The sequence below is a fragment of the Melitaea cinxia genome, chromosome 5, assembly GCF_905220565.1.
Source record: "Melitaea cinxia chromosome 5, ilMelCinx1.1, whole genome shotgun sequence".
Lineage (NCBI taxonomy): Eukaryota > Metazoa > Arthropoda > Insecta > Lepidoptera > Nymphalidae > Melitaea > Melitaea cinxia.
Window position 1 is genome coordinate 3,279,250 of NC_059398.1, and position 27,781 is coordinate 3,307,030.

General features: G+C 38.0%; 1 protein-coding gene across 6 annotated transcripts; it reads left to right on the forward strand.

Moving 5' to 3' along the window:
• Window positions 1–436: 436 nt before the first annotated feature.
• LOC123653406 (serine/arginine repetitive matrix protein 2) lies at window positions 437–27,712 on the forward strand. Of its 6 annotated transcripts, XM_045589394.1 has the most exons (12): window positions 437–513; window positions 674–931; window positions 9,413–9,520; window positions 19,132–19,347; window positions 19,763–19,822; window positions 20,462–20,579; window positions 22,576–22,628; window positions 22,732–24,759; window positions 25,649–25,738; window positions 26,287–26,403; window positions 27,082–27,163; window positions 27,530–27,712. In XM_045589394.1, the coding sequence occupies exons 2-11, from the start codon at window positions 693–695 to the stop codon at window positions 27,137–27,139; spliced, it is 3,087 nt and encodes a 1,028-aa protein (XP_045445350.1). In that variant the 5' UTR covers window positions 437–513; window positions 674–692; the 3' UTR covers window positions 27,140–27,163; window positions 27,530–27,712. The 6 variants fall into 6 exon arrangements, with proteins under 6 accessions (XP_045445350.1, XP_045445349.1, XP_045445352.1 ...); XM_045589393.1 differs by lacking the exon at window positions 27,082–27,163; XM_045589396.1 differs by lacking the exon at window positions 27,082–27,163 and having other exon boundaries at window positions 26,320–26,403.
• The last annotated feature ends 69 nt before the right edge of the window (window positions 27,713–27,781 follow it).

Consider the following 27,781-nt stretch of genomic DNA (forward strand, 5'->3'; position numbering starts at 1 on the left):
TCTTATTTATAGCCAACTTGTTATCAACTTCTGGACCAAAAAATGTCCCGCGCAATACACAAGATTTATTGACTAATTTGGATAACTATACTAGTATATTTGAATTTATTTGCAATACTATCAATGATATTTGAAACAGGATCAGGACCTTCATTCATCGGATGTGAAATTTTATTTTGATATTTCAGGCTTCGGCCTATTACAGACTTGGTTTCGACCTCGCCTATCACTTATAGACAAAGAAGAGTAGACGAAAATATGAAATTTCAGACTTGGTTTCGGCCTTACTCTACCAGTCATCGAATCAGAAGAACAATAAAGTTACTTCAGACTTGGCTCCGGCCTTTTGATATATCAGAACGAAACTTACAAATTCAGACTAGGCTGTATGGATTATAGTCCTTTGCCTTTCCCTATTGGGGATAAATTTTAAAACAACAACATCAAAACCTTTCAGCCAAGATGGACGTGTAGTTAAAGTGCTGAAATTGCTAATCTATTCGTTACTTATTGGTGAGATATTTTAAGCTTGACCTACATTTTATAGTATATATAGGCTAACGAATTTATGGAAAAAGTGTGGTGGATATTTGAATGCTAATTTTGCCTACGTATTGGATTTGAAACGTAGATGCTGACAATAATTCACTTAACTGGGGTTTTTTCTTTTTAGACTAAAACAAGCGGCAAAAATGTATAATGGCATCGGTCTTACAACGCCAAGAGGTTCGGGAACAAATGGTTACGTTCAGAGAAACTGGGCTTCAGTGCGTAAAACCAAAGATTCGGTTAACTATCGTACTGAAGAGGATATCGCTAAACTAGATTGTGCGTCTAATAAACAACCCAACCGCGAAATACTCGATCACGAGAGGAAAAGAAAGATAGAAGTGAAATGTGCGGAGTTAGAAGACACTCTAGAAGAACAGGGGTAAGTGAGGTTGTGCTGATACAATTGTGTAAACATTTAACATATCCTAACCTACAAAATATAGTTATTCTAAATTATATACATTTTCATTACCTTTGGTATAGTTTATGAAAAAAAGCCGTAAATATAGAATGGTATCTGAACACATTACACAACAATGTCAAATGTTGTTATAATGTTTTGAATAGTTGTAAAAGTTAAAAGTAAAGTAATGGCAGTCATTCTCTTGTATAACAACATCTAAAATATGAAAATTTAACCTGTTTCATGTTTTATTGTAATGTAAATAAAATCAAATAACATTTTTTTGTAATTAATAAAGTCTCATGGTTTGCTCTGGTATGGGAAGTGATCCATGCCATGTTGGTGCCTAAAACACCGGCAGCTGCGGCTTAGACTCCCACTCAGGATTGATATTACTACAAATGTTTTATTCTGGCCTGGGTGTCTGTCCTTGTGGGTCTTCCCAACATGCGTCGGAGAACATATCAAGCTGTCAGTGCCAATTGTTATCATAAACACCTAATAGCATTTGTTACTACTTGTAGAGAATATATCTGCCTACTCACAATTTAGCAGTATGATCGCTTAAGCTACAATCCTTCTCCTTACATCAGGAGATAGAGGGCTATACCGCGTAGTGTGATGTTACAAGCTTAATCAGTCAATCAATTAAAGCCTGTAATATTAAAAAAAAATAGCATTCTCATATAGTCTGTTTCTAAGATAGGCAACTTAACTCCAGAGTTTTGGCATGTTATGATATAAATATATTTTTTTAAATATGTATACTCTCAAACATCCTACTGTAGCTTATATTATTACAGAAATAGTGACCAAAACACTTTTTGAAAAAGATTCATTAGTTACGACAACTGGCAACCGTTAAAAAATATTTATGAGTTTTTATAACTATTTTTTAACGGTAAGTGGTTAATAGTTCTAAAAACTCGACAATAGTGTCAAATACACTTAACATTTGTGTACACGCAAATGACAGCCATCTATATATAAAAACCATTTATAAACCTATGAATGCATAGAACTATGATTGGAAATGGGTCATTCAAAACATGGTACATGGTAAATTAATTACTGATAAGCCATACCATAAATTGTGTTTTAATTCAATTTTGCTAAAACTAGAGTTGGGTTTATATAAATTTTATTTTTGTATTAATTGCTAGATAACCTGCCCTATTTCACACGTGTTTATCATCAGCATGTTTTCTTGATTATTACATATTAAAAAAGGACTTATAAATCAAAATCAAAAACTATTGTCTTCAAATTAGTTTCAAAAGCACTTCAGAAATGTCATTTTATATATTTAAATTATATTAGTTACGGCTATTCAAAGTTAAGACTTGGACAAATAAACAGAGAATGAGAGAATGGACAAATAAACTCTTATTGTTTGTAATATTAGTACAGATAAAACTCGGTATCTAGATAAAATCGATAATTCAACTATATACAATCAAAATGTACTAAAAAGCCATTAGAAATTTCTTGTTTTACCCACTTGTTGTTGTTGTTGTTGTTGTACACGGGCTATTTTCCGCAACTCGACGTCTTGATGCGCCTTTTTTGCGTGATCGGCTGGTGGGCACTATTCGTGCCAGCCAAGCTCCTTGAGGAAGCCTAGCAGACCCTTCACGTTGCCGACGACTTCCTGGAGCAACCTCGGTGTCCCAAGGTGTAGTGCCCTGTAGTTCGCCACACCACCGCATTCCAGCAGGATATGTGAGGCCGTTTCCTCTGCCTCCAGGCACGCTCTGCACAGGGGGCTGTCTGTAACACCTAGATTGTGTAAGTGCTTGTTAAGCAAGGCATGTCCCGTAAGCGCCCCGACCAGTAGTCGGAGCTGGGCTCTTCCATAACCGCGAAGTTTGCGGGACAATCCTGGGTTGATCGTCGGAAGAGCTTCCTTGGTCTGCCTGCAGGTAGTTAGGTTTGTCCAATATTCTTGGTGCATTACCTTGGTGTTGTGTCGCAGCTGGCTGCGCAGCCATCCGAATGGCAGAGGCAGAATGGGTTCGGGTCCGTGGACCCTCATCTCCGATCCATTCCTCGCCAGTCGGTCGGCCGCGTCATTGCCTCGCGATCCACTGTGTCCCTTTATCCATTGAAGGGTAATGGTGTTTGTTTCACTTACCTTCGTCAGAGCTCGATGGCACTCGTATATTAGCCCTGATGTCATAATGTCGCTCTGTAGGGCTTGCAGGACCGATCTGCTGTCGGAAAGTATACGGATTGGAAAACCCTGTACCTCTCTAGACTTGATCGCTGTTGCTGCCATTATGATTCCCATACATTCCGCCTGGAAGACGGTGTTGTGGATTCCTAATGGCGATGAGATGTGGATATTCAGGTCTTCTGAGTAGACCCCAGAACCTGTACCTGTTGATGTTTTCGACCCGTCTGTGAAGATTCTTAACTCCCTAGGGTTGAGGCCTTCACCTGGGTCTTCGTGTAATTGTATTCTGTATCTTTTGTCGAATACGTACTGTTTGGGTATCCTGTCGGTAACCGCTTCGACGAGCGGTTCCCTGTTTGCCAGTTCGCCAAGTATTCCTGTATGTGCTACCTTTACGTTCCTCCAAAGGTTTAGCTTCCTGAGTCTTACCGCAGCCGCTCCCGCCTCCTGTTGGATAAACAGGTGCAGCGGCGGCAGGTTCAGTAGGGTTTCCAGGGCGGCTGTCGGAGTAGTCCTCATGCAGCCCGTAGTCGCCATGCAAGCTAGCCTTTGAAGTCGTTGTAGTTTTGCTTCTCCGGTGATTAGTCTGGTTCTCGGCCACCAAACCACAGCACCGTAGCTGATAATTGGCCTGATGACGGACTGGTACAGCCACAGAGTGACTTTTGGGGATAGACCCCATTTCTTACCTATCATTCTGCGGCACTGCCAGAAGGCTATTGTAGCCTTGTCAATTTTGCTGTTGAGATGCTTGCTCCAGTTCAGTTTGCTATCTAGAATAATTCCTAGATACTTTACCTCCGAGCTGAACTGTAGCTCCGTACCGAACAGTCTAGGGGGTTTGTAGCTCCCCAATTGCCGTTTGTTAGTGAACATTACCTGTTCCGTCTTTCCAGGATTGACGGTGAGTTCGTTATCTATGCACCATCTCTCCACAATTCGTAGCGCCTGCTGTGTGACACTGCACACGGTACTGCTGACTCTGCCGCTGATTAGGATGGCGATATCATCAGCGTACCCGATCGTGAAGTAGTTGTGCTGGTTCAGTCTGGTTATAAGGTCGTTTACCACTAGGTTCCACAGTAGTGGGGAAAGCACCCCTCCTTGTGGACATCCTCTGGCTACCAGTGCATGTTGTGCCTCAGTTGATGTAAGTTTGATGACTCTTTTTCTGAGCATGTTACCTATCCAGTCGATCATCATCGGGTGTACCCCGTGCTTAACTAGGGCCGACGAGATGCTGTTGAAGTTAGTCTTGTCAAAGGCTCCTTCTATGTCGATGAAGGTGCCAAGACACATAGCCTTGTTTTCAATGGCCTCTTCTATTTTACTGACCACTGCATGTAGAGCTGACTCTGTTGATTTACCTTGGCTGTACGCGTGTTGGTTTGGATGTAGGCGTACTGTAGCTAGGGCGTTTTCTCTCAGATCCCGTTCGCACAGCCTTTCCAGAGTCTTCAGTAGAAAAGATGTAAGACTTATAGGTCTGTGGGATTTGGGTTCAGAGTAGTCACTTTTTCCCGGTTTGGGGATGAAGATTACCTTTACCTCCCTCCACTGCCTCGGCACGTAGCTGTGAGCTAAACAGGCCGCCAAAACAGTGGTAAGCCTCTGGATCAGTCGGTTACTTCCCCACTTTAGAAGTGCCGGGAAGACCCCGTCCAACCCTGGGGATTTGAAGGAGTCAAAGCTGTTGATAGCCCATCTGACTTTTGATGGGCTTACTACCTTGAGTGCATATTCCCAATGCTCCTCTGTTGGGGCTACGTCCTCCTCGGGCCAGTCCACCGACTGCATGATGTGGCACCCTGGGAAATGTGTCTCAACCAGGATGCACTCTGCTTCTTCCGGCGTGCTCGTGAAGGTGTTGTCAGGCTTTCTTAGGGAGCCCTTCAGCTGGCAGGATTGGTTTGCTAAGACCTTCCTTACCCTATTGGCCTGTTCGCAGGTTTCCACGCTGCTGCAGAATTTGCGCCACGAGTCGGTGCTTCTGTACCTTAGTCGTTTCTTGTATCTGGACTTGGCTTTCTTATACCTGTCCCAGTCCAGATCGGCGCATGTATTCATTGCTCTGTTTAAAAGTCGCCTCACCTTTTTCCTGAGTCTTTCCAGTTCAGGCCCCCACCAGGTTACTTTGTTCTCCGGTGGCAATGATAAGGGACATGCAGTTTGGTAGGAGTCTATAATGTTGCTAGTCAAAGTATCTACCTGCTGTTCTATATGTTCTGTTCCCACAAGCCGGTCTGGGCATGCCTGCTCACTGAGCAGCTGCTCCAGTCTCTCAGCGTAGTGCACGCGGTCAGTTTTGCGTGGGTTACGCCTAGGGGTTGTTGGAACTGTATTTACCTGCACATCGAAGCGTATCCATCTGTGATCTGAGCACGATGCCTCATCGGATACGTGCCAGTTGGAGATGGTCTCGGAGGCCGCTTCTGTGGCAAGAGTTAGGTCGATGATTGTCCTGCTACGTCTGTTCACGAAAGTGGGCTCAGAGCCCACATTCATGATCTGTAGGTTTGTCGTCATCAGATATTCAACTAAGAGCTTACCTCTTTCGTTTGTTGTTTTCATTCCCCATAGGGTGTGATGTGCGTTGGAGTCAGTGCCTATAATTAGTTGCAGCCTGGCCTCTTCGCAGTATGTTATCAGCCGTGCCATGTCGTGCGGCGGTGGCGCATCAGCCTCCGGCATGTAGGCCGACGCGATCACCATCTCCGGCAGGCTGTGGTCTTGCGTACTATGCAGCTGTATGGCGCACACATCTCTAGAACAGAATCTCGTTAATGTTTGCGCCTGTATATTGTTGGTGATGTAAATACAGGCCCTGCTGTTTTCCGAGCCTGTATGTGTAATTAGCTTACCTCCAGAGTTCCGGAGTCCGCATACAGTGCCATTCCTGACCCACGGCTCCTGGATCAGTGCAATGGCTGTTGTGTTAACCTCCAACCATTTACGCATTTGAGCCGTTGCTGTCATGCTATGGTGGAGGTTTGCTTGGAGGACTTTACAGGATGGGTGAGCTGGGTAAGCCATCGTCAGACAGCATCCCTGCCTCCTCCATCACTGTCTCCCCTATGGCCAGGTTGTCCAGGCTTGCCAGGCAAGCCCCCTCCTCCGACTCCAGAAGCAGCTCCTCCACGACCACTGCCTCTTCGGTCTGGGGTTTGGGGCTCGACTGCCTCACAGGGGGTGGCTCGGGGATAGCCGGGATTGCTCCCGACCCTTCCCCCTTCGCCTGTTCTCCGTTGTTTTGATCCTCCATGGGGTCGTCATGCTCCGTTGGCAGGTGCTCGGTAAATTTACCTTTCGGACCCTGGAACTTCACGTACACCGACCCCAGCAAATAGCAGAGTCGGCGCTCTCGTTCCACCAGGGTCTGCACCACGTCCTCGGGAGCGCTGAAGATCAGGAACGTATTACCTTCCTGTCTGTCAACCTTATGGAGGATCCAGCTGTCTACCTTGGCCCACACATTCTGGAGCCGCAGCGCGCGTCCCACCTTCCAGATGTCCGGTTGTTCACCCGGAAGGAGGACCCCGCAGCGGACCAGCCTGACAAGGTCGCACTGCCGTTTGACCATTAATTTGGTGCCCGTGGGCAGGGCGAGCTCCGAAACTATACGTGTGAGGTACCCCACGGTTTCGCGGTTCTCACACCACAGCTTCAGAGCTCCATCGGCGTATATCGGTTTACCCTGAAAAACAGGGTTCACCGGTTCATCATCGGTCGCTTCTACAAGATCCTTTAGAAGGCGCTCTTGTAGAAGGACCTGTACTTCCTGTGCGGCCTGTGCAGTCAGGTGCTCTCCGGTCACAGTTGTCACCGCAACCAGTAAGTCCGACTGCACTGCCGCTGAGTAGGGGACATGGGTACCATCAGCCAGCCTCGGCTTTTTGGGACCACCCCTCGGCGACTGAGAGTCGTCGAGGCGAGCCCTTTTAGCCGGTACCTGGGATGCATCTCCATTGCCCGCTTTACCCTTCGCCTGCGCCTTGCCGCGTTGGGCGCGACCGGTTGCCTGGTTACCCTGGCCACCTGCCGCCCCCTTCGCGAACTTGACGGACCCCTCGGTTTTGGGTTCCTCGGCTTGGGTTGTTGTATCGCGCTTGGGGGCTCCCGCCTCCGATGCACGCCTCCTCTGACGTTGGCGTAGCTTCCTGTTCATGCGCCGGGGCTTAGGTTCACTCCCTGGTTGGGAGGACCCTTTACCCCCTGCGCGTCCCGCCGACTTGCCGGGTTTCCCCTTGGCTTGTCGGCGGTCGACCAGGGTCCACGCCTCGTCAAAGCGTTTTAGGGCAGCCACCTCTCCTGCCGACCGGGCTCCGGGTTGCCCCAGTGCCCTGTCGGCGTCGAGGATAGCGCCTGTTGAAGGCGCCGTCGACGTGGACGGCCTCGGTTCCTCCGGTTTCCCGGTTTCCCCTCGGCCACCCACGGACATGCGCTTTGTGTGTGGTGGCGCCGCCTTGGCGGCACCACCCCCGCGTGTGTGTGTGTTTGCTGAGGTCAAGGTCGACTTCGCTGCCTTGCCTCCGCTAGTGAAAGAGGGCTGTCCCAACTTCATGGTGCCGCACCCCTGTTGTGTTTGTTGTACCCGTAATGGGTGTTTGGTAGACGGCCCCGCATTCGCGGTACCCGCCACCAGTAAGGTACCATCCGGTTTCCCTTCAGGTCCCTGTGTGGGTTTGGATCTATTGTTGTCCATGTTTGATAAGAAAGAAATTTCATCTACTGCGCTCCCTACCCTCCATGGAGCCCGCAACGTTGGGGATGCCGTATCGACACCGGGGCTACGCAGTAGATATAGATGTGGTAGGTTGGATTCCAAACGCGACATCGGGAGCTACAGATGCCCGGCTGGTGACCGCGATCCCACGGCCCCCAGTGGTTCCGAACACCCTTGCCCCGTCAGCATGGCCGGTCTCCGCGTCCTCCCAGAGGACCCCACCCCATCTCGCCAGCGTAAAGCACCCGGCTCATCCGTGCAGTTACGCATGTCCATTTCCCCGCAGTGGCTAGCTACGGGGCTACCGTTTAGCCTGAAATCCGGACCAAAGAGGGCGTGTTGTCTCCCGCGGTAACTAACCCAGACCCCGTTCGACTCAGCCCCCCAGGACTCCTTCATCCCTGCGTACGGCGATCAACTGCGCAGGACACACGCAGGTAGGCAATTGTAGTTGATCTACCGGGTCACCTACTATACCCGGCAGATGGCCTGTCATACTTGGCTACAGCAGTCCGGGGTAGATGGTAATTGCGGCGCCCGTTATGACTGCTGCATTTCCAGGGTGTGCGACCCACTCCAGAGGAGCTGACGCCCCAGGAATGGGTTCGCCCCCAAGCCCGTACGTCGGCGAGCTGAGGGCGACGTGGACGCGTATGACAGACTTGACAGGGGCAAGCCAGCTTATCGCCGCACCCTTAAGCCTACTCACTCCCTGCCCTACACCCCTTACCCACTTATATTGTATATAATATTAGCTGTGCCCGCGACTTCGTCCGCGTGGGATTTAACGAAAAAGTTATTGTTCAGTTTGCAGAGTTATAAAATAAATAAATTTCTAAAATAAAAGTAGCCTAAGTTACTCCTTATTACATCAGCTATCCCTAAGTCCCGTCAAAATCGGTCCAGCCGTTTCAAAGAGATTAGCCGGAACAACCAGATAGACAGACAAAAATTGTAAAAATGTTATTTTGGTATATGTACCGTGTATACATCCATATGCATTTAGTAAAAAGCGATTATTTTAATATTACAGACAGACTCTAATTTAATTTATTTGTATAGGTAAAAAAACAAAAATCAACTTGTTAATCGAGCTCACACTTGACATATTTTAAGCTAACATGTGCGTAATCACGTGTTATTATCGATCGTAAAAAAATTGCAATTTTTCATTATGTAATTTTTTTCCCTATTCAATACCCTATCGTATCAATCGTAATATCCACCCTCTCTACAAGGGCTAATGCCCTTGCGCACGAGTACAATCAATAACTCCCTTTAACATGCACCCTTCGAAAAAACTGAGTACAATACCATTTCAGAAGTACAGTTACTTGTTCAGTTTGCAGTCGTACGCGTTAGGCGTCTTATCGCTCCGTTTTTTTATTGTTTTCGAAAACTAATTCCGTGATTACAACACCGTAGCATGCACTGGTAGGTTTACTTATATATCGTTTTATTTCTAGTATTTCAATTACAATCGTTTCACGTCGGTTGTCAGACGCATCGGTAGTGGGTTTTAAGTAGTAATGAGCGTTTCTTTGGTCTGGTTGCGCAGGTTGCCCAAGGAGGAGATAGCGGCTCGAGTGGCTGCCTTCAGAGCGAAACTAGCAGAAACCGGGAGCGGGGATAAAGATGTGCCAAGGGATGAATTCGGAAGAGTTGCGTAAGTTTTTTTCTTTTTTTTTAATTAAAAAATATGTCGATACATATGTAACACGGTTCTGTCGATATCGATTCGGTATCTCAAATTAAATAACATCACTAAATTGGATTAAGATTAAAATGTATAAATCTATATCTGAGTGACTCGTACGAAGGTTGAATCGGTGTATGTTTTCGTTTAATTAGTTTAAAAATGGAATTTTATTGTTTCTGTTTTACAGCTTAAGCGTTAAAATTAATTGAACAGTTACAGTATGTTACAGTCATTGAAATTGTTACGAAATTATTGACTCAATGAAATATACACGTGTTAATAGTCATCGTAATTGCTACTAATGAACCGTGAAGCTTAAATAACAGTAAGAGCATTATTAGGTAATATTATCCTGAAGAATAGCCGAAGTAATATATTTAAATTTATATTTGTTCGGGTGCGTTCCACGTTTATTGTTTTGTTGAGATCCCTATATTTCGGCAATGTTTCAATCGCCATGATCACGGAAGTCTTCTGATATAAATTTAAATACGAAAAGTGTTCGCTTACAAAGTGATATAATTTATTTTTAAATTATAAAGTTAAGATTAATTTATGGAATAGTAATAAATACACTATTGTGTAAAAATCATACACGAATTGATAAGTATTGCTTGTCAGAATAATATTCCATTAATTTATAACTGTCGTAATCAATTTAGTATGGCTACGACTGTCATTTATTTTATTTATATTTTATATTTATATATTGTTTATTATTTTAAAATAATTATATAATTAATTGTTAGTTTTCGTAACTGACTTTAATAACTAAACGTATAGTAATAATTACGTTTTAAAATATTTATTATGTTGATATTTCTTTGTATAATAAACCTAATTAGATTATAAAATTAAAAATAAACTTTTTTAATACAACGATTGGCTATGTGGCAATTGTGGCTTTGAAATAGACAGGCCGAAGACGGGCAGCGGCGTCTTCGGTGCGACAAAACTAGCCCTGTGGTCACCAACCCGCCTGCCAGGGTTCAGAGATGCAACGCATGAGTTGACGCCATTTTTGGCGTGAACTTGTGGACGCCTATGTCCAGCAGTGGACTGCAATAGGCTGAAATGATGATGATGCTGATGAATATAACGAATATAACTCGATACGAATTGTGACAAAGATCGAAAGAACAAAAATAATTAAATGGTCTCGGAATAAATTTCTAATTAAATATTAAGTACGCGTAAAAATAATTATACAGCTAAGAAACAATTATTGGAAAATCGATTTATTCGCTCATTGGAAACGTAATTAGAAGAATTTTACTGCAAAATATTTCTTTACTTTGTAATTAAAATACGGAGCAAATTGAATCAGATATCAATTAAATTTTTACTAACGTTAGACATTTTTTTTCTTTTTAATAATTGAATACTTTAATAACTTATGCTCAATCAAGTTTTAATATTTATTGTAAGTGAATTGATAGGAAATCACGAGTTTAACAAATTAGTTTACTATCGAAACGATCATTAAATTTTGTAAAATTTTCATATTTATTTGACTAATTACTAGATTTCCACCCGCGGTTTCGCTTGCGTGGATTACACGATTTGACTTTTCCGTTTTCTTCCGTTGAAATAGAGCATATGTAACTCAGTGATAACATTGTAGTGGTAAAATTAAAAAAATGAGTTTATTTTTACAGATAAGTTCCAAATTTAGTACTTTATAATGTTAGCAAAATAGAACATTCTAGAATAACGTGTTTTCTGTAGGTGCATAAGATGTACAGCGGAACGAGCTCGTAAGCCATTTTCAAAAGTGCTCTTGTATCGAGAACGTTGCCAAGATAGAGCTTTTGTTAATATTTCCTTTTCGTGGAAAAATTAAAAAGATAATGTTACTTTAAATTGTTGGTGTACTTCTCTACACTTATATCTGAAACTACACTCATAGAGTTTTTTAGTTTAGTTTTGTAATGTATTTCGGTAGACGTAGAGGGCCTGTTTTACCAGGATAACGTTAGGACCTTTATCTCCTCAATTAATAAACTAAAGCTTTTAGATTAATTTTTACGTATAGAAATATCTCATAAATACAGTGGAATTTGAAGGTTAAAAATAATAATAATACATCAAAATTTATCTGTTAGATATTATCATTCGTTAAATAGCGTTATCCACAACTGGCCTCAGACTCAATCAAAATACAGTATTATAATGTGTATAAAATTTGGAAAGGTCTTATTTTTTTCTTCCTTATATGATACTAGCGACCCGCTCCGGCTTCGCACGGGTGCAATGCTGATACTAAATATACTACAGAATGTCTTTATTTATAGTGTAAAGCTAGCTTATAGCTTGGTTATTAACATAATAACAACAACATTCAAATATGCGTCGTTAGATAACACGTTGTTACAGAATGCGTTGAAAAAATAAAGGTTCACTGCTCGTTCCCCGTAGGTGATAGCGTGATAATATGTAGGCTATATGTTCACCCGACTTCTTAATAATATTCGTGCCAAATTTGAAGGAAATCCATGAAGTACTTTTTGAATTTATCCCGGACATACATACAGACAAACAGACAAACAAACAAAAATTCTAAAAACTATATTTTTGTCTTCGCTTTCTCTCAAGGATATATGAAAAAAAAAACTGTTTATAAAACTGTGATAAAAATTCTATACAAAAATTAAAATTAGAGTGTCTGTTTGTAATATTAAAATAACCGCTTTTTACTAAATGCATATGGATGTAAACACGGTGCAAATACCAAAATGACATTTTTTACAATTTTTGTATGTCTGTCTGTTTGTTTGTTCCGGCTAATCTCTGAACGGCCGATTTTGACGAGATTTTCACTGGCAGATAGCTAATGTAATAAGGAGTAATTTCGGCTACTTTTATTTTAGAAATATTTTTATTTTGTGACTGCGAGCTGAACAATGTTTTTTTTTTATAAATTCCACGCGGACGAAGTCGCGGACACAGCGAGTTATTAAATATAAACTGTAAATAACATGAGCTTAAATTCCCTTCAATAGATGATATTTGAAAATTCTTAAATGAAATTTTATTTTATAGAAATTTACCGAGTTAATAAACATGTTTTAATTAAATTAATAATTAGCAAATACTAAAACCATGTCCTTTAATGGTGTGCAGTGGCACGTAACAATAAACGAGATAGTAAAGTAAAAATCATGGGGTCAAGTAATACATTGCAGACGCTACGCAATCCAAGGGGTCCCATATCGATCGCATACACCCCAGTTGCCCTGCGAGGCATTTTAACATTACATTCCCCCCACAGCCCGCTAAGTGCTACTTTAAACAATGTACTCTATGCATAACAATGAAGTGACGTAGATTTTGTATTCTATTTTTATTCTGTTATTATTTACTACTTGATTACGTTTTTTTTTTTATTATACTAGCTGACGTGGTAAATGATGTTATGGCTCCTGTCATATGAATAAAGACAGCATAATCACCTATATATAGCCTACGATCTATTCTTAGATCTACCAAATATACACTAAAAATTACATATAATTCGGTCATGTGGTTTCGGAAGAGTTCGACAACAAACACTGCTGTGACACGACTTTTTTTTTTAAAATATTTATTAGGTGTATTATATCTGACTCGATAGACATTGTCCTGTCATGCGTCAAACGCGGGTAGTTAAAAATAATAATCGGGGCAATTTCTGGAATTTACCAATTTTCTCATCAATTTTCGAATCGGTCCAGACTTTCTCAAGTTTAGCTACATATTATTTCATTTAATATCTCATAATTATTATGTCCTCCATGATGTACATGGTAGGAATTAAAAGTTATTTTGGAAAAACGTGAGTTTTAAGGGTATTTAATATTTTCAAATGTATTGTTACTTGTACTAGTTACAAAAATAAGTTTCTATTGAGCAATAAGTTTTTTACGTGTTACAAGTTGCAGCACGATAAAATAATCGTAAAACGATCGTTCAGTTGAAAATTTTACTATTTATACTTATTATATTGAAAGTAGTCTAAAATTGTTTATTTTTAAATTACATTTATTAACATTTAAAAAAATGAATATGATATCTATTATTTTTTTCTATGATGAAGACACCGGCCACTAAAAATTCGTAACCATAAAATATTAAAATTTTCGATAGTGCTTAAAATCCAAGTACAAGGTTCTTTGTCGTCAAATGTTGAGTTATACCTTACATATCCTACCCAATATCTTTTTCTAGTAATCGATAGAGAGGAAACAATATCATTTTATAAAATCCTGAACAAGAAAACTTTGCAATGATCTTGTTTCTTTTCTCAGGATCAAATGGCTTAACTGTTGAAAAATTTATTTTCTTGTTTTCAAAATTTTCATGCAAAATAAAGTACAAAAAAAAGTAAAAAAAAAATCGCTAAAGATCGTTATCAAGTTTGACGTACCCAATGGCAAATAAAATAAAAATATAATAATAAACTCTTTGATCCAGTATTAAATATAAAGTCTAATTAAAAAATATAAATCTCTAGTTAAGTAATTAAAAATAAAAATGGCCTCGTTTTATTCATTAACAATAATTGCGCCACGCAAAGAAGCCACTCATTTAGCAAACGAACTTCAAAAGCTTTGTCACGATATAAAATCCATGCCTCAACGCACCTTTTCATCGCCTATAATAACATTTTATTTGTCTACTTTTATTTTATTTTTAAATGAAAAATGGCTTTCATTTTTAACGTGATACTGTATAACATTTTTTATTTATTTATACCTATTTTAACTTTTAAATCTTAATATAAAGACTTATTTTATTATACGCTACTAAAATTTACCGTAACTAAAATTTATCGTAAAAATGTTCTACAAATGCCTTACGAATAGACTAACAGCAGGAGGTACAAGGAGGCCATTAGGACCCGTTTCTTTTCAAATAATAAAGTACAACTTTTAGATTCATATTTACAATTAGTCATATCAGCCTATAGCAGTCGACTGTTGGACATAGGCCTCCACATGTTCACGCCAAAATTGGCGTGAACTTATGTGTTTAGCCCATAGTCACCACGCTGGGCAGACGGGTTGGTGACCGCAGGGCTGGCTTTGTCGCACCGAAGACGCTGCTGCCCGTCTGCGGCCTGCGTATTTCAAAGCCAGCAGTTTGATGTTTATCCTGCCATCTGTCGTCTTTTTAAGTTCCAAGATGGTAGGTGAATTGTCTTATCCCTTAGTTGCCTCTTACGACACCCACGGGAAGAGAGGGGGTGACTATATATTCTTTACTACTGTAACCACAATTAGTAAACTCTCAAAAATATGGTAGACTTAGATGGTAAAAAAGAGTAAATTATGAAAAACTTATCTGTTGGATACCATCGTCCGTCAAATAGTCAAAGTCGTAAATAAGTAGTCAAATAATGTTATCCATAACAATGACATAGGCCATTAATACAGCTTAAAATCCTAATATATTAAGATTTTTATATAATTACGATTTTCTGCTGTATCTATTTATTTAAAACGTGAAAACCCCTTTTGCAATTAAAGTAGGTCTTGTTGTTACTGTTACCCAAAATATCCTCAGATAATGTTGCAAAATGGATTTATCAAATATTTTATACAGACGTTAACAAGACGTAAATCTTAATAATTGGCATAAGTTCTTAATGATGTGCAATAATAATTTCACACTTATCGGTTTTGTAATTAATGGCCAACATTTTATAATACTACTAGACTTACCCGTTCTCATTACCTATACGCCTGCATTGCGGATATCGCAAATTGCTTATTAATTTTAGACTGAAAACGTAGATTTGTCTATCTATGCGACCATCGTTACAGACTTTTGCATGTAAGTCAATGAAGTTTAAAAAATAAAAGCCTCATACTCAACGGTCTTCACTAGGATTAACTCTTGTGTCAGGGGTCCGGAAACACACAATACACAAGCACAAACGCCCATACCACGGCAGACACGCGTGTTTGGTACTTGCGATATAATTTGATATCATTTGTTAAAAAAAAATTATGTCTCTAGGCATTCACACATTTACACATTTACATAGTTTATAGAAAACGGATATAGATGCCGTTGTTCGTGATTCATAGCAAAAATAAAACAGAAAGAAAAAATCAAGATAATCATTGAGAAAAATTCTTGACTAAAGTCGCGACATTCTGCTACTCAGGTTAACACTATTTCAGAGAGCCCTCGGCCTAAAAGGTCAAGTCTTTCTTCACTTTAAAGAAAATACCTTATTCTACCTCAGGGAATACTTGTTGACATTTACATATATAGCTCTGTAAAGTTCAGAAAATTTCAACTTCGTATGCAATAAATTATTCGTGTTTCATTTGAAATAAATCTACAATATAAGTATGTACTTCAAAATGACTATCGTTTCTTTGTATTTTTTTAAGTTTTCTATCTTTGAAGTAGTTTCTTACTGAATGACAAATTAATCTCTAAAAAGTAGAAGAAAGGAGCTTAAAATGGTTGTTTAATACTTTTCGTTAATTATTATGATTAAAGCTAAAGTTATCCTATTAAGCAGTTTAGCCTTTCGTGTATTATTCCGGATTTATCTGTCAGGTAAATTTTGGTATAGAGGGTAAATTGTGTTTACTTATTGATGTCAGGTCTCTGTTTTTAATTAGTCATCACAGATGAGAAAAAAACATATTACGCATAGATGTTGCCGCGTTTTAGTAATTTAAAAAACTATTATATTTTTAATAGTGTATTATTTTATATAGACATGTATGATAAAAAAAAAAAAAAAAAAAAACGAGAACAGTGATGTGTAATAAGCACCTTAGATCAATGACGTTAACATTCTTGAAGACAGCTCTCGGAGACATTTCGTCGTAATTAATTAGAGACAACACGAAATCGTATAATCTTATTTGACAGATGAAATTTACAATTTAATTAACGACACCCTGTTTGCCAAATGCCGGGCTAACAAGCTAAGGCTGCGTCTATACACCAACATTGTATTATATTTTTTGATTGATCTATTTCTCTATAATGGGAAAAAATGTGTAGTAGTAACTAAGGAACTGGTTTAGTAAAAGGTAAAGTTAAGTTGTAAATGGATAGAAAGAAAATCAAAAAAGTTCCTAAAGCTGTAATTAATATTCAGTGTAAAATTTTCAACATATTATTACATGCGCTCTTTTAGCCATCCAATTTTGTATTCAGTAAATAGATTAAAACTAACACTTATAACACAATAAAGAAGGAAAAAACGAAAACAAGAATCAAAAATAAGTCGTACACGTGTAACCACTATTAAAAACAAAAGTTTTTGTAGATAGTAAGTATTTGAATACGCATACATCTCGAATACATCTAAAGATAGATAAACGTAGACACATACACGAAAACTGCACATTAGCGTTTGGCAACTGTTCGTATCAATCTTTATTCCAAAATAAATTCTCTAACCGCGAGCCGGAGATGCTCGTAGGAACGTTGATGCTATCCCGTAAACATTGTGTTAATTTGCACAGGTTACGTCGAATGGATCTCCAGTCTATTGTGAGATAGTCTAAATTAAATCTGTATAACATAATATGAGTCAAACAATATTTTAACAACCAATATTAAAGAATTGTTCTAACTACTAATCAGCAAATTGGTTAGAAAACTGTTATTGATATTTTTTGATAAGTTGTAGGTCCACTGTTGGGCATAGGAGTTTACCTAAATCCCTAGTCTAGATTAATCAAAGTTGTTTTTCTTTCGCCGTTACTAAAGAATTATTGTTTGTTGCATACCGTAACCATATAAGATAAACAAGTTCACAAAAATTTTAGATGTTATTTTGTTTATGAAACATCTTTATTCTGAACTTTTCCAGTAAATAAAAATATTCCATTTAATTCACCGGTGAGTGAATTTGAAGACAAATTTAGCTCGTGAAAACCTGTTACTAGTACGGATTTAAAGCTTCGTCCATTTAATGTCGAAACATGTGTTCTATCTGCACTATATCTCCTGATCATAGCCAATGGTGTAGTGACTCTGATAACAGTGCTGCGTCAAATTTCTAAACATATTTTAAAAAGGTCTTTATTATGTCTATAAAACAAGAGAAAGGCATTAAGAGGTCCATTACGAACTATTGAAACGTTTTAGGATAATTACAGTAAGAGATGGCTTTATGGTATCTTTAAATGATAGTTTCGTAGCTACAGCAACGTTTTAATCTTTAAATAATTTACTACTTTTCTACTTGCCTTTATATGTTATGCTTGATGGACTTGATTATGTTTTTAAGCAGAAGCACTTTGACGATTTGTAGTACAAGTACCTATTCGTGGTTTGATGTTTTCTGCGGACTACGTTAAGACTATATGGTGTGGGTAATCAAACTTTATTTTACGCACATATTTTATGTTTTAAATGCTAATTGCACTTTTGTAGACAATTCGTCAAAGTAGCATCAACGCTCTTCAATAAATAACATAAATAAAAATAGATATTATAAATCCAACAAATCAATTATTGTTCATTTTAATTTCGTTCGTTCAAAACTTAAGGGTTAGATTTAGCCTTCTACGTTGGAATCTTCCCTCATTTAAATCGTAATTGGCCTTTGTGGTTCTACGAAGCGTCGCTCGGAGATCCGTTGTTTGCGCAGAGTGCGCGCGTCGTGCTTCCTGTTATTCCGTCAGTAGCGCCGCCGGGCCGCCGCCGGCCGGACTACCATGTAACCTCACGCCCCACGCCTTTGCGAGTCTTCCAGCGGTTTCACCGCGTTAGCATAGTCTTAGATTTAAGAAACCAAGTCTTCCACTAGGTTAAGTTAGTATTTAAGATGCAACGTGGCCGAGCGTCGCGACGCGAACACAATCGTTTGGTATTCGAAAGGTTATGGCGAGGCACGTTCCAAGCGGTCTTAGCGGACCCGCAACGCAGGGCGCGTGCCTCCTCCCACGACCCCAACCCGGACTTATCTGTCGAACCCATTCAGGGTACTTCGGCTATACATGACCCGTTAGAACCGGCCCTTCGAACTATTCTCGAAGGGCTCAGGAGCTGCTGTTGTCGATGCAATTGCACTAGAATTCGCAACAACGTGAACAACAATTTGCAGGTCTGTCTCTCCAATGCGGAGGAGAGGAAATCCATGAGATCAGTCATAAGGTGTGCATATATTTTTATCGTTCAAAATTAGGTTATAATCTAGACCTAAAAAATTAACACCCGACTATTTACTTAAAGCAAACGAAAATAAAATTATTGGATTTTAAACGATTTCACACTTGGAGTTAAACGATTACGATAAACAATGAACGTTGATAGCTCTACGTTTCTTAACTTACGTTTAATCTACGTTTGTTTTAATTTACTACATACAACTAGTAAAGTATGTCGAATTAATTTGAAATTTCCCTATTTTTAGCGCACTTAGGTGCTATTCATCAGGTAAATATCTGTTAATTTAGTTTGAAGCTTCGTAACTAATTACGCTTTTTAATATGTAAGTAATCACTTGAAATAGAAATTAAAAAAATTACAATTTTTACGTAAAAAAAGTATCCCTTAGATTTAAAGTCCGAAAAGAATATATTAGTCGGCCATCTTGAAATTTAAATGGTTTTCAGCGTGCGCGAAACTCACGCAGTGGCAGAGGCGCAACAGGAGAAGAATGCTCGGCTTAGAGACGCGTTCGGTATATCGCCCCGTTTCGTCGAGGGGACCAGTTTGGATCACGAGCGGAGGGCGAGGGATGAGGCTCAAAAGTACCCTCTCGTGAGGACGCCGAGCCACGAGAGAGAAGATCGCGATACGCATGTAGCTAAGAAGAAAAAGAAAAGAAGGTGAGCTTTGTTGTGTTATTCATTTTATATTATAATTACAAAATTAGGTGAAAAAAAAATCCAAAGCACCATAATACATCCATGAATTGCTAGTTTTAAATATGGATAATATGGATCAAAATAGAGGAAATAATTGCATCCAGTTGCACTTTAAAATTTAATCCTAGTAATTAGTGTCGATGAGACGTAATTAGGGGGTAGCTACAAATCTCACCTCAAGTAATAAGTGAATGTTACATAATAGAACCTTGTCATAAGTGAATAAAAACTTTCCTGGATTAGGAAAAAATATTTAAAAAAAAAGTACATAATGTTACATAATGTAGACTCAGAATTCGTAACCAAAAAACAATTTATTTCAAGCAAAAAAGGAAGCAGCTTTTTAAAATACTAAAAATTAAATGTCTTTTTCCAGTGCATCACCAGAAGCTAAAAAATCAAAGAAGAAAAAATCAAAGAAAAACAAAAAGGAGAAGTAAGTATCATTTTACAAAAAATTACTTTTATCTTTATTAAACAATTTTTTATTGAGTTTTTCATAGATTTTTTATTTATTTTTATTAGCCAAGTGACACTTCAATTGACTAGAAGGCGAGTATCATGATATTGTCAGCTTATATTTTAGCTGCAGTTAAATTTTAACTATATTCTGATTTTAATAATTTCAGTCAAAGGAAAACGTTGTGGAAATACATTAGTAGGTACGGTATTTATAAAAGTGTATGTTTAATAGTCTTTAATAACAGTACATAATATTCTACATAAGTAAATTTTAGCTACATTTAACATCTATATAAGTTTCTTCATGCAAACCTCAAATCATTTTCTTGGTGGAAAATATTGTTTGAATTAATAATACAGTACAAATATTAGTCTTCAATGAGCTATAATTGTCGGTTGATAAATAAATAACCTCTTAATTAGTATACTACTCAATAATTTTACTATAAACGTGAATTGCTCAGTCATTTAGAATAAACTGGCAAAATAATGGCACAGTAAATATATGCTTCGAAGGCCTGAAACTGTGAATGTCTTGTTCAAGTTCTACTCAAACATCTTTCATAAAGAGCTTTAAAGTCCAAATTTTAGTTCCATTCTTCTGTCTTCTCAGACAAGAATCCAGTAAGAAAAAGAAGAAGAGATCAAAGTCACCGAATACAGAAAGTTCTAGCAGCTCGGAGGGTGACAGCGAGTTCAGCTCAGAGGATGAACGTCAAAAGAAAAAGAAGGTAAATATTGATCCCTAACCAAATAGCCGAAGTTAGCAGTTTGACAGTAGGATGGCGATATTCAAAGATTGTGTTTTATATCGACGATTCTTCAAACGCTTTGATGGGCTTATTTTTAATACGAAATAGTCTTGTTTGTTTGTGATTCGGAGAAACTAAGTCAACACAAGCATTCTCTAGCTCAATATAAACTGCATTTGTTCAAATTTACGTCTGATCTTTTTTTTCAAAATTTTGTTTATTAAAATTAGTTTATTTATGTCACCATGCGAAGACATAATCTTTGAATTCTAGGTAAAATTTTATAGTAACTACTGTCTTGTAATTTGTAAGGTTAGCGATGGGAATATAGGGTTTATGAGTGTTTAACTTTTAATACCTTTTAGTTTCTTTGGGGTATCTCTATCACAACTACACTGACCTTTCACGAGACCTTACTCAGATGCCTTAGAATCTACTATCAATAGCCAGTACAGCACACCGCTTTCTTAATTTCAATCTAAGAAACGATATCGATCTGATTGAAACGAATTGCACAATCCTCTGCCTACATATGTGAATTTTAATATTTTTTTGTTAAGTCAACTCTCCTCCACACATCCCTATGTTTTATGCATTCATCGTGAGCTGTGACTATTATGTAGAAATCAATATTTTGTTTTGCATCATTCTACCATATTTATACCCCTGGCTTCTAACTTTTATTGCTAAATATACTCATACACTTTTCAATTATATAGTGGGTGACATAAAAATAAATAAAAAATTTGTATCTTGTTGTGGTTATTGTCCTTTTACTTCATTTTTTTTTTTATTTATTTATTTTTTCTGTAAATACAAGAAATAGACAGTAAAAATTATCTGTTTAACTGTGCATCATTTCATAGGATAGCCATCTTTATCTGAAGAAATAACGTATACTGTAAGTATATCACAAAACAATAACACTCCGTTACAACACTGTTAGGTGAAAACTAAAATTCGTGTTAAATTTGGTATTGCATTTTGAAGTAAATTTGTGACTAACTTCTTTATTTAAGATTACAATATGGGCGATTGTCAGGATCTTAATTGTGCACAGTTTTCGAATGCATGGTTTTGTAGTACTTTAATACAGATGGTGGTATCGCTATATAAAACGCGTTATGCCCTTTATGTGTATTAGAAAAACGTGCTTTATGTTATCGTGGTTTTAAAAGAACGATAATAAAAGTTATAGCTTCGATTTACCTTCGATGTAAATTGCTGTGCTGTGCACTAAACATGGTCCTTCGTGCCGGACAAGCACGTTTTTGTATCGCACATGTTTATGTCGAGTCTGATTGTTTTTTGTAACAATGTAACTAATCCATAACATTCTCCCTCTTCTCATTGACTCGAAACTTATTAAGGATGCTCCACATGTTTAAATGGTATACACTACCACCACCGTTTGTTAAATAAGGTACGTCTCAGAGTTATATTACATTGATTTTGTGTAATACATGTATATATGTATTTAAGTATCTTTAAAAACAATATGTTTACACTGTAATGCGTTGATAAACTTAGAAAATATTGTGTAAAAAGGAATATATGCACTAGTGCCAAGTCCTTTTTTGTTTTGTTTTGATACAATTTTTTTAGACATATCTAATATGTTCGAGAGTGTTATGGATAATTTTTATAATAAATGGAAACAAAAAGAACTAACAATTCGTCCATTAAGTTTGTTTGTCAATACTTGCTTTCGTGATTAGCTTCTTTTATATAAGGGTAATTTTAAGTTGATGCCTCAAATTTATTTTTTATAGAGAAGTGCATGTGTTAAATTGTTTTATTTTTTTAGAATTTCTTCAACTACGAGACAATATTCTTGTAAACTGAAGGATTTCTTTTTGTTTTAGTAAATACATTTTTAGTTGCGATAACCACTAGTCTTCTTGTATTGGCACTGGTGTTAATTGCGTATTCATATAACTCAGATATTCACGTGTAGTAATTGATTTTTGAACAGAAAAAGTCGAGTAGCAGACGTCGTGGCAGTGGCGCGCCCTCGAGCCGTGAAAGGTAATATAGATAACAATGTTTATATAATTCCTTCTTTTATTAATTATTTTTATAGAAATTAAGTAGAATTAGATGTAAAAATAATCTTAATTTAACATTACAGCTCGCCAGTAAAACAAGTCAAAGAGAAACAGTTGGAGCGCTCATATGATTTTCAAGAAGATAACAATCGTAAAAAGAATCGCGACCGCGAAGATCGGCATCAGAGGTACGATGATTCAGTCAGAAACCCCCGACATATGGAATCTAATAGACGCAGAGATGAGAGAAGTCGATCGCTGGAACGAAGATCTTCACCAGAATACAGGAGACGAGATGAACGCCGATCACCAGTTTACAAACAGAAATCATTCGTAGAAAAAGTTGACAGAAGAAGAGAATCTTCTAGAGAGGAGCCAGAGAGAACGAGGATCTCAAAACAATCTAAACGCGACCGTCAACGGTCACCTTCTGAATCGGAAACTGAAGAACCGCCTTTAAGAAAATCTGATAAGAGAGATAGAAAATTACCCCGCCAACCGAGCGATTCACCACCGCCAGAGAAAAGGCGACGAAAGAGCCCATCACCGAGCAGGAAAAGGGAAGAAAATCAGTATAACAGAAAAGAAAAATCAAGAGAGGATGTTAGACCGCATAAAGAAAAAAGGTTGAAAAGAAGTGAGTCTCCAGACTATAGGAATCGACGAAATGAAGATTATAGAAGGCCGGATGACGATTATGACAATAGAAACAAAACTGACAGCGAAAGACATTATAAGGAAGGTCGTAGTGATGCGTCGAAGCGAAGAAGAAACAGGAGCTCATCGAGGGAAAGAGCTGAATCTTCGAAGGAACATCGAGAACGATCTGTAAGTAAATACAAGAAGAGAGATTCGCGTAAAGGGCCGGAGACGTATTATAAGGACAATAGGGGTCAACAATCTTCTTCTGATACTGAAAAAGAAACGCCTCAAAAACAGAAAGACAGCAAAGTTTCTAGTAACAAGTCCCGGTATAATAAAGAAAGAAATGAATCCCCAATAAAAGAAAAACGCAGACGGAGTCGTTCGGTAGAACATGCCAGAGATGATACCCCTGATCGAAGGGCCGACAGAAAAGAAGATAAAAGTAAGACCAGCTCAAAATCTAATGACAATAACCGAGAAGAGAGTAAAACAAAGAAAAGATCGCCCACACCTGAAAAATCAAGACGTAGAATTTCACACAGCCGATCAAGGTCGACTTCAGTAGAGCGAAGAAGTTCAAGAAAAGAAAAACAAAAGAGTAATACACCAATCGTAAAATCTAAAGTAGTATCAGAACGACGTAGTTCACCAAGACAAGAACAAAAAGAGAAAAATGATAGGGAACGTAGTGTCCGCAAAGAATCTCATAGAAGTCGGTCTAAATCGCGTTCAAAGGATCGCAGTCGTAGCACATCTAGTCTCAGTTATTCACCGGCACGCCGCAGTCCTGAGCGATATCTCGATATAATAGAAAAATTACCAGAAAAAGACAAAAGAAAATACATAAAGTCACCTTCTGTCCTTCAAAAGAAGAAAAATAAAATCAAAGAGGTCACTGATAAGTACAAACCAAAGGCGGTGTGCATGAGAAGTTCGTCGAGTGAAAATGATGATTCTGATATAAGATCTGACGATGAGATGATGATGGATTATTTGAGTTTAGACGATAGAGCTCGTCAAGAAGAATTGGATTTTAAAGAATTAAGTAGATTGAAAGAAAAATTGGCTCAAATGGCTAAAGCTTCAATAGAACGAAAAAGAAACGAAGAAGCTAACGGTCCGTCAACATCGCACGCTGCTCATGAGGAAGAGACGGAAGAACGTAGACCTATACGTGAAAGCCCACTCGTATATGCAAAAGAGGAAAGTCCTACAGTCATTAAAACGCCGGAAAAACTTGATACCCCTAAAAAAGATAGTCCGCTAAATTTCGAAAGTTCTCCGGAAGTTAAGAAAAGGGACAGGAGTCAGTCGCGACGTAGTTGGTCGCGTTCGACGCGGCGTTCACGATCAAAAACGCGATCGCGAGGCAAGTCGTCGAGATCGAGATCGCGATCACGATCCCGGTCACGGTCTGCATCTCGGTCTTCTCATTCGAGATCCCGGTCTTACTCCAGGTCTTCAAGGTAAGAAATAGAAACTTTTGTATTTAATTTGTTAATAAATATTTGTTCCAGACGTATAGTTCGCGTCATGTAAAAAGAACGCTGAAAGAAACTGGAAGGGGTGCGTTTGCGCATGGGTATACTCGCCGCACAAAAGTGCTACTGTTTTATTTTTTAACTAGGCTTTCACTCGCGGCTTCTACTACTAAAATAACACAAAAAAACAAAAACAATTACTAAAATACTAGCGCCGAGTTGTACGAAAACAAATTAAAATTTAAGTAGTGATTAAACTAATTTAATCGCAAGAATTGTATGAAATTCTTGTGATTAAATTAGTTCAATCTGTCACGTGATAAACACGTCCGCCCCCTACCTCATACCACCAAATAGACCGATAAATCGCTTCTGCGCAGCTTCAAGGCCAGCGTTCTTTTTACATGAACGCGCGAATCTCTTCTTACACGAACGCGAACTATACCATAGAATAAATGAATTCCCGCTCGGGATGGATATTTATATTTATACAAATATTTCTTTCCGGTTTGGATGTCTGTCCTTGTGGGTCTCCCCACAGTGCCTCGGAGAGCACGTTAAGCTGTCGGTCCCGTTTGCTATCATAAATACCTGATACCGATCGTTACTAATAGTAGGGACATATCCGCCAACCCGCAGTGGAGCAGCGTGGTGGATTGAGCTACAGTGGAGAACGAGGCCTATGCCCAGCAGTGGGATGTTACAGGCTGAATGCGATTTTCGAATGCGGACCAATATTGTAGATTTAGCATACAACATTACTTCCCACAAATGATTTCTTATTACTTCACCTATCTCATGGTGAAATACTAAAAGCGTGAAGCCTGCTGTAGAAATATTTGAATAAAATAAAATATGTGTTTAAAAATTCCAGGCGTTCACGTTCAAGTCGCTCCAGCTCATACAGCACCAGAAGTTCTTCGAGATCATCTCGCAGTTCATCGAGATCAACAAGATCATCTCGGTATGTTGTCAAATAAATGTAAAAATTACATCAAAGGCCTGTTTCACTAGTTATGGATGAAGCTATTTGACGGATGGCTGTATGCAACCGATAAAGTTTTTAATACATTTTACTATCTTTTACCATTAAATTCCACTGTATTTATGAGATATTTCTATCCGCAATTGTGAATCTAAAAGCTGTAGTTTCTTAATTGAGCTGCAACAGGTCCCAATGCCTCTTCTACGTCCAGCAACTCTATTTCTAACTCATGTGCGGGATATACTTGATCCAAAACCGGTGAAACAGGGCCTAAGTGTTCTAAATATGAACAGAATATTTATTTACAACTCCTGAACTGAACGTGGATCGTGAAAATAAGATCGTTGAAAAAGTTATTATATATTCATAACTTGGTGTTCTGTTTACATTTAAAACGATCAAAAAAACTTTTAGGTGATGTAATATATATATTTTTTCAATGCATAACAGTGGATATTAATGTAAAGTTTCGATTTTTTCCGTACTTCGTATAAAACGATGCATGCGATACGTACACGTATGAACAGAACAATGACGGGCGTGTACGCCGATTACCGTAGATCGAGCGGGACGCGATCGCGATCTCCATCGATACCTCGGCGCGCCGGATCGCCGAGCTTCTTGGATAGGAGGCGCATCACGAGGTATCAGACAGTGCTTTTGACGTTTGAACAAAATGGCGGCGATGTTTTTTTTTTTTTTTTTTTAATAACGTCTCAATTCGATTCGGCCAGTCATGAAATGGTTAACGACCGAAAAAGTTTTAGTTTTGTTCTTTTTATTTATTTATTGTTAGTTGTTACTAAGTATTTCATTTTCCATCTTTATTAATAATTCGGGCTCCTATTGGTTTCTGCTTATACTTTTTATGCGTTTTTTACTTTTTTTAAGCAATATTTTCTTGGTAGTTTAGACTATCTTATGTAAATTATTATCTGGTATTAAATTAATATCTGATATAAATTATTTTTTATCAACACTAGGCCGAAAAATGTTATAAGCGAATACAAACATCGAAAGCACTATTCTTTAGGGCGTGTATATAAGCATTGAAAACGACATTTATTAGTCTGAATCTAATAAATACCGTCATCGATACTGTTTTGATATTTGTTTTAAAACGTTTTGTGTGTTGCTTGTAAGCTTATTTTTTACTTTAATACCACTCAAGGATGTGTTCTAACTAAAATGAGTAACTAGTATTTTTTTAATTTATTAATTCAAAAAAATTGATGTCATATTAACACAAACACATCCTTTTTTGGTTACAGTATTTTTTATTTGCAGTCGTGTTATATGTGTTGTTTTTTTTTTTTTTATAGAAAAAAGTCACGAAAATCTAGCACGAGTTCAGAAGACACAAGTAGTAGTTCGGATTAGTGCAGTGCTAGATGATTAACATAAGTAATTTCGTACATCATACAACTCACACATCAAAATTCTTGTCGAACATTTTTCTCGACATTAAATAATAAAATTAATGGACAAATATGCGTTGATTTGTTGTTATAAAATGCTTTAAACTTTTCAACTGGGCAACATTAACAGCAGTTTTTGACTGAATACTAACCAGGGTTTAATAATTACTCTTTTTCATTACCTGACATTTTTCTATTAGTGGAAAAAAATATAAATTGTAACATTTTAAATAACCAAAATAGTTAACAGAATTTGATATTGTAATCTGTAAAATTAAATTTGTAAAAAGATAATAACATTATAGATATAAAAATTCTGGATAAATTAGTTATGAAGTTTTTTTTTCCGTAGCGCGCCCATTATAGATCTCACGTACACATCAAAGAAATACAAGTATCGAAGAAGATGAATGTCCTTTACCAATATTTAATAAAATTCAAGATGCCAGATGTAGAAGTGCTATTTTTAAGGACATTATTTTAAGTGTGTTTAATGTTTTATTTTGTTTTATCACATTAAAGTTTATTGTATTTATTTTATTGTTTTATTTTATTTTTTTTTGCATGGTAGTCTCACCATTGATTCACATTTATCAATAGACGC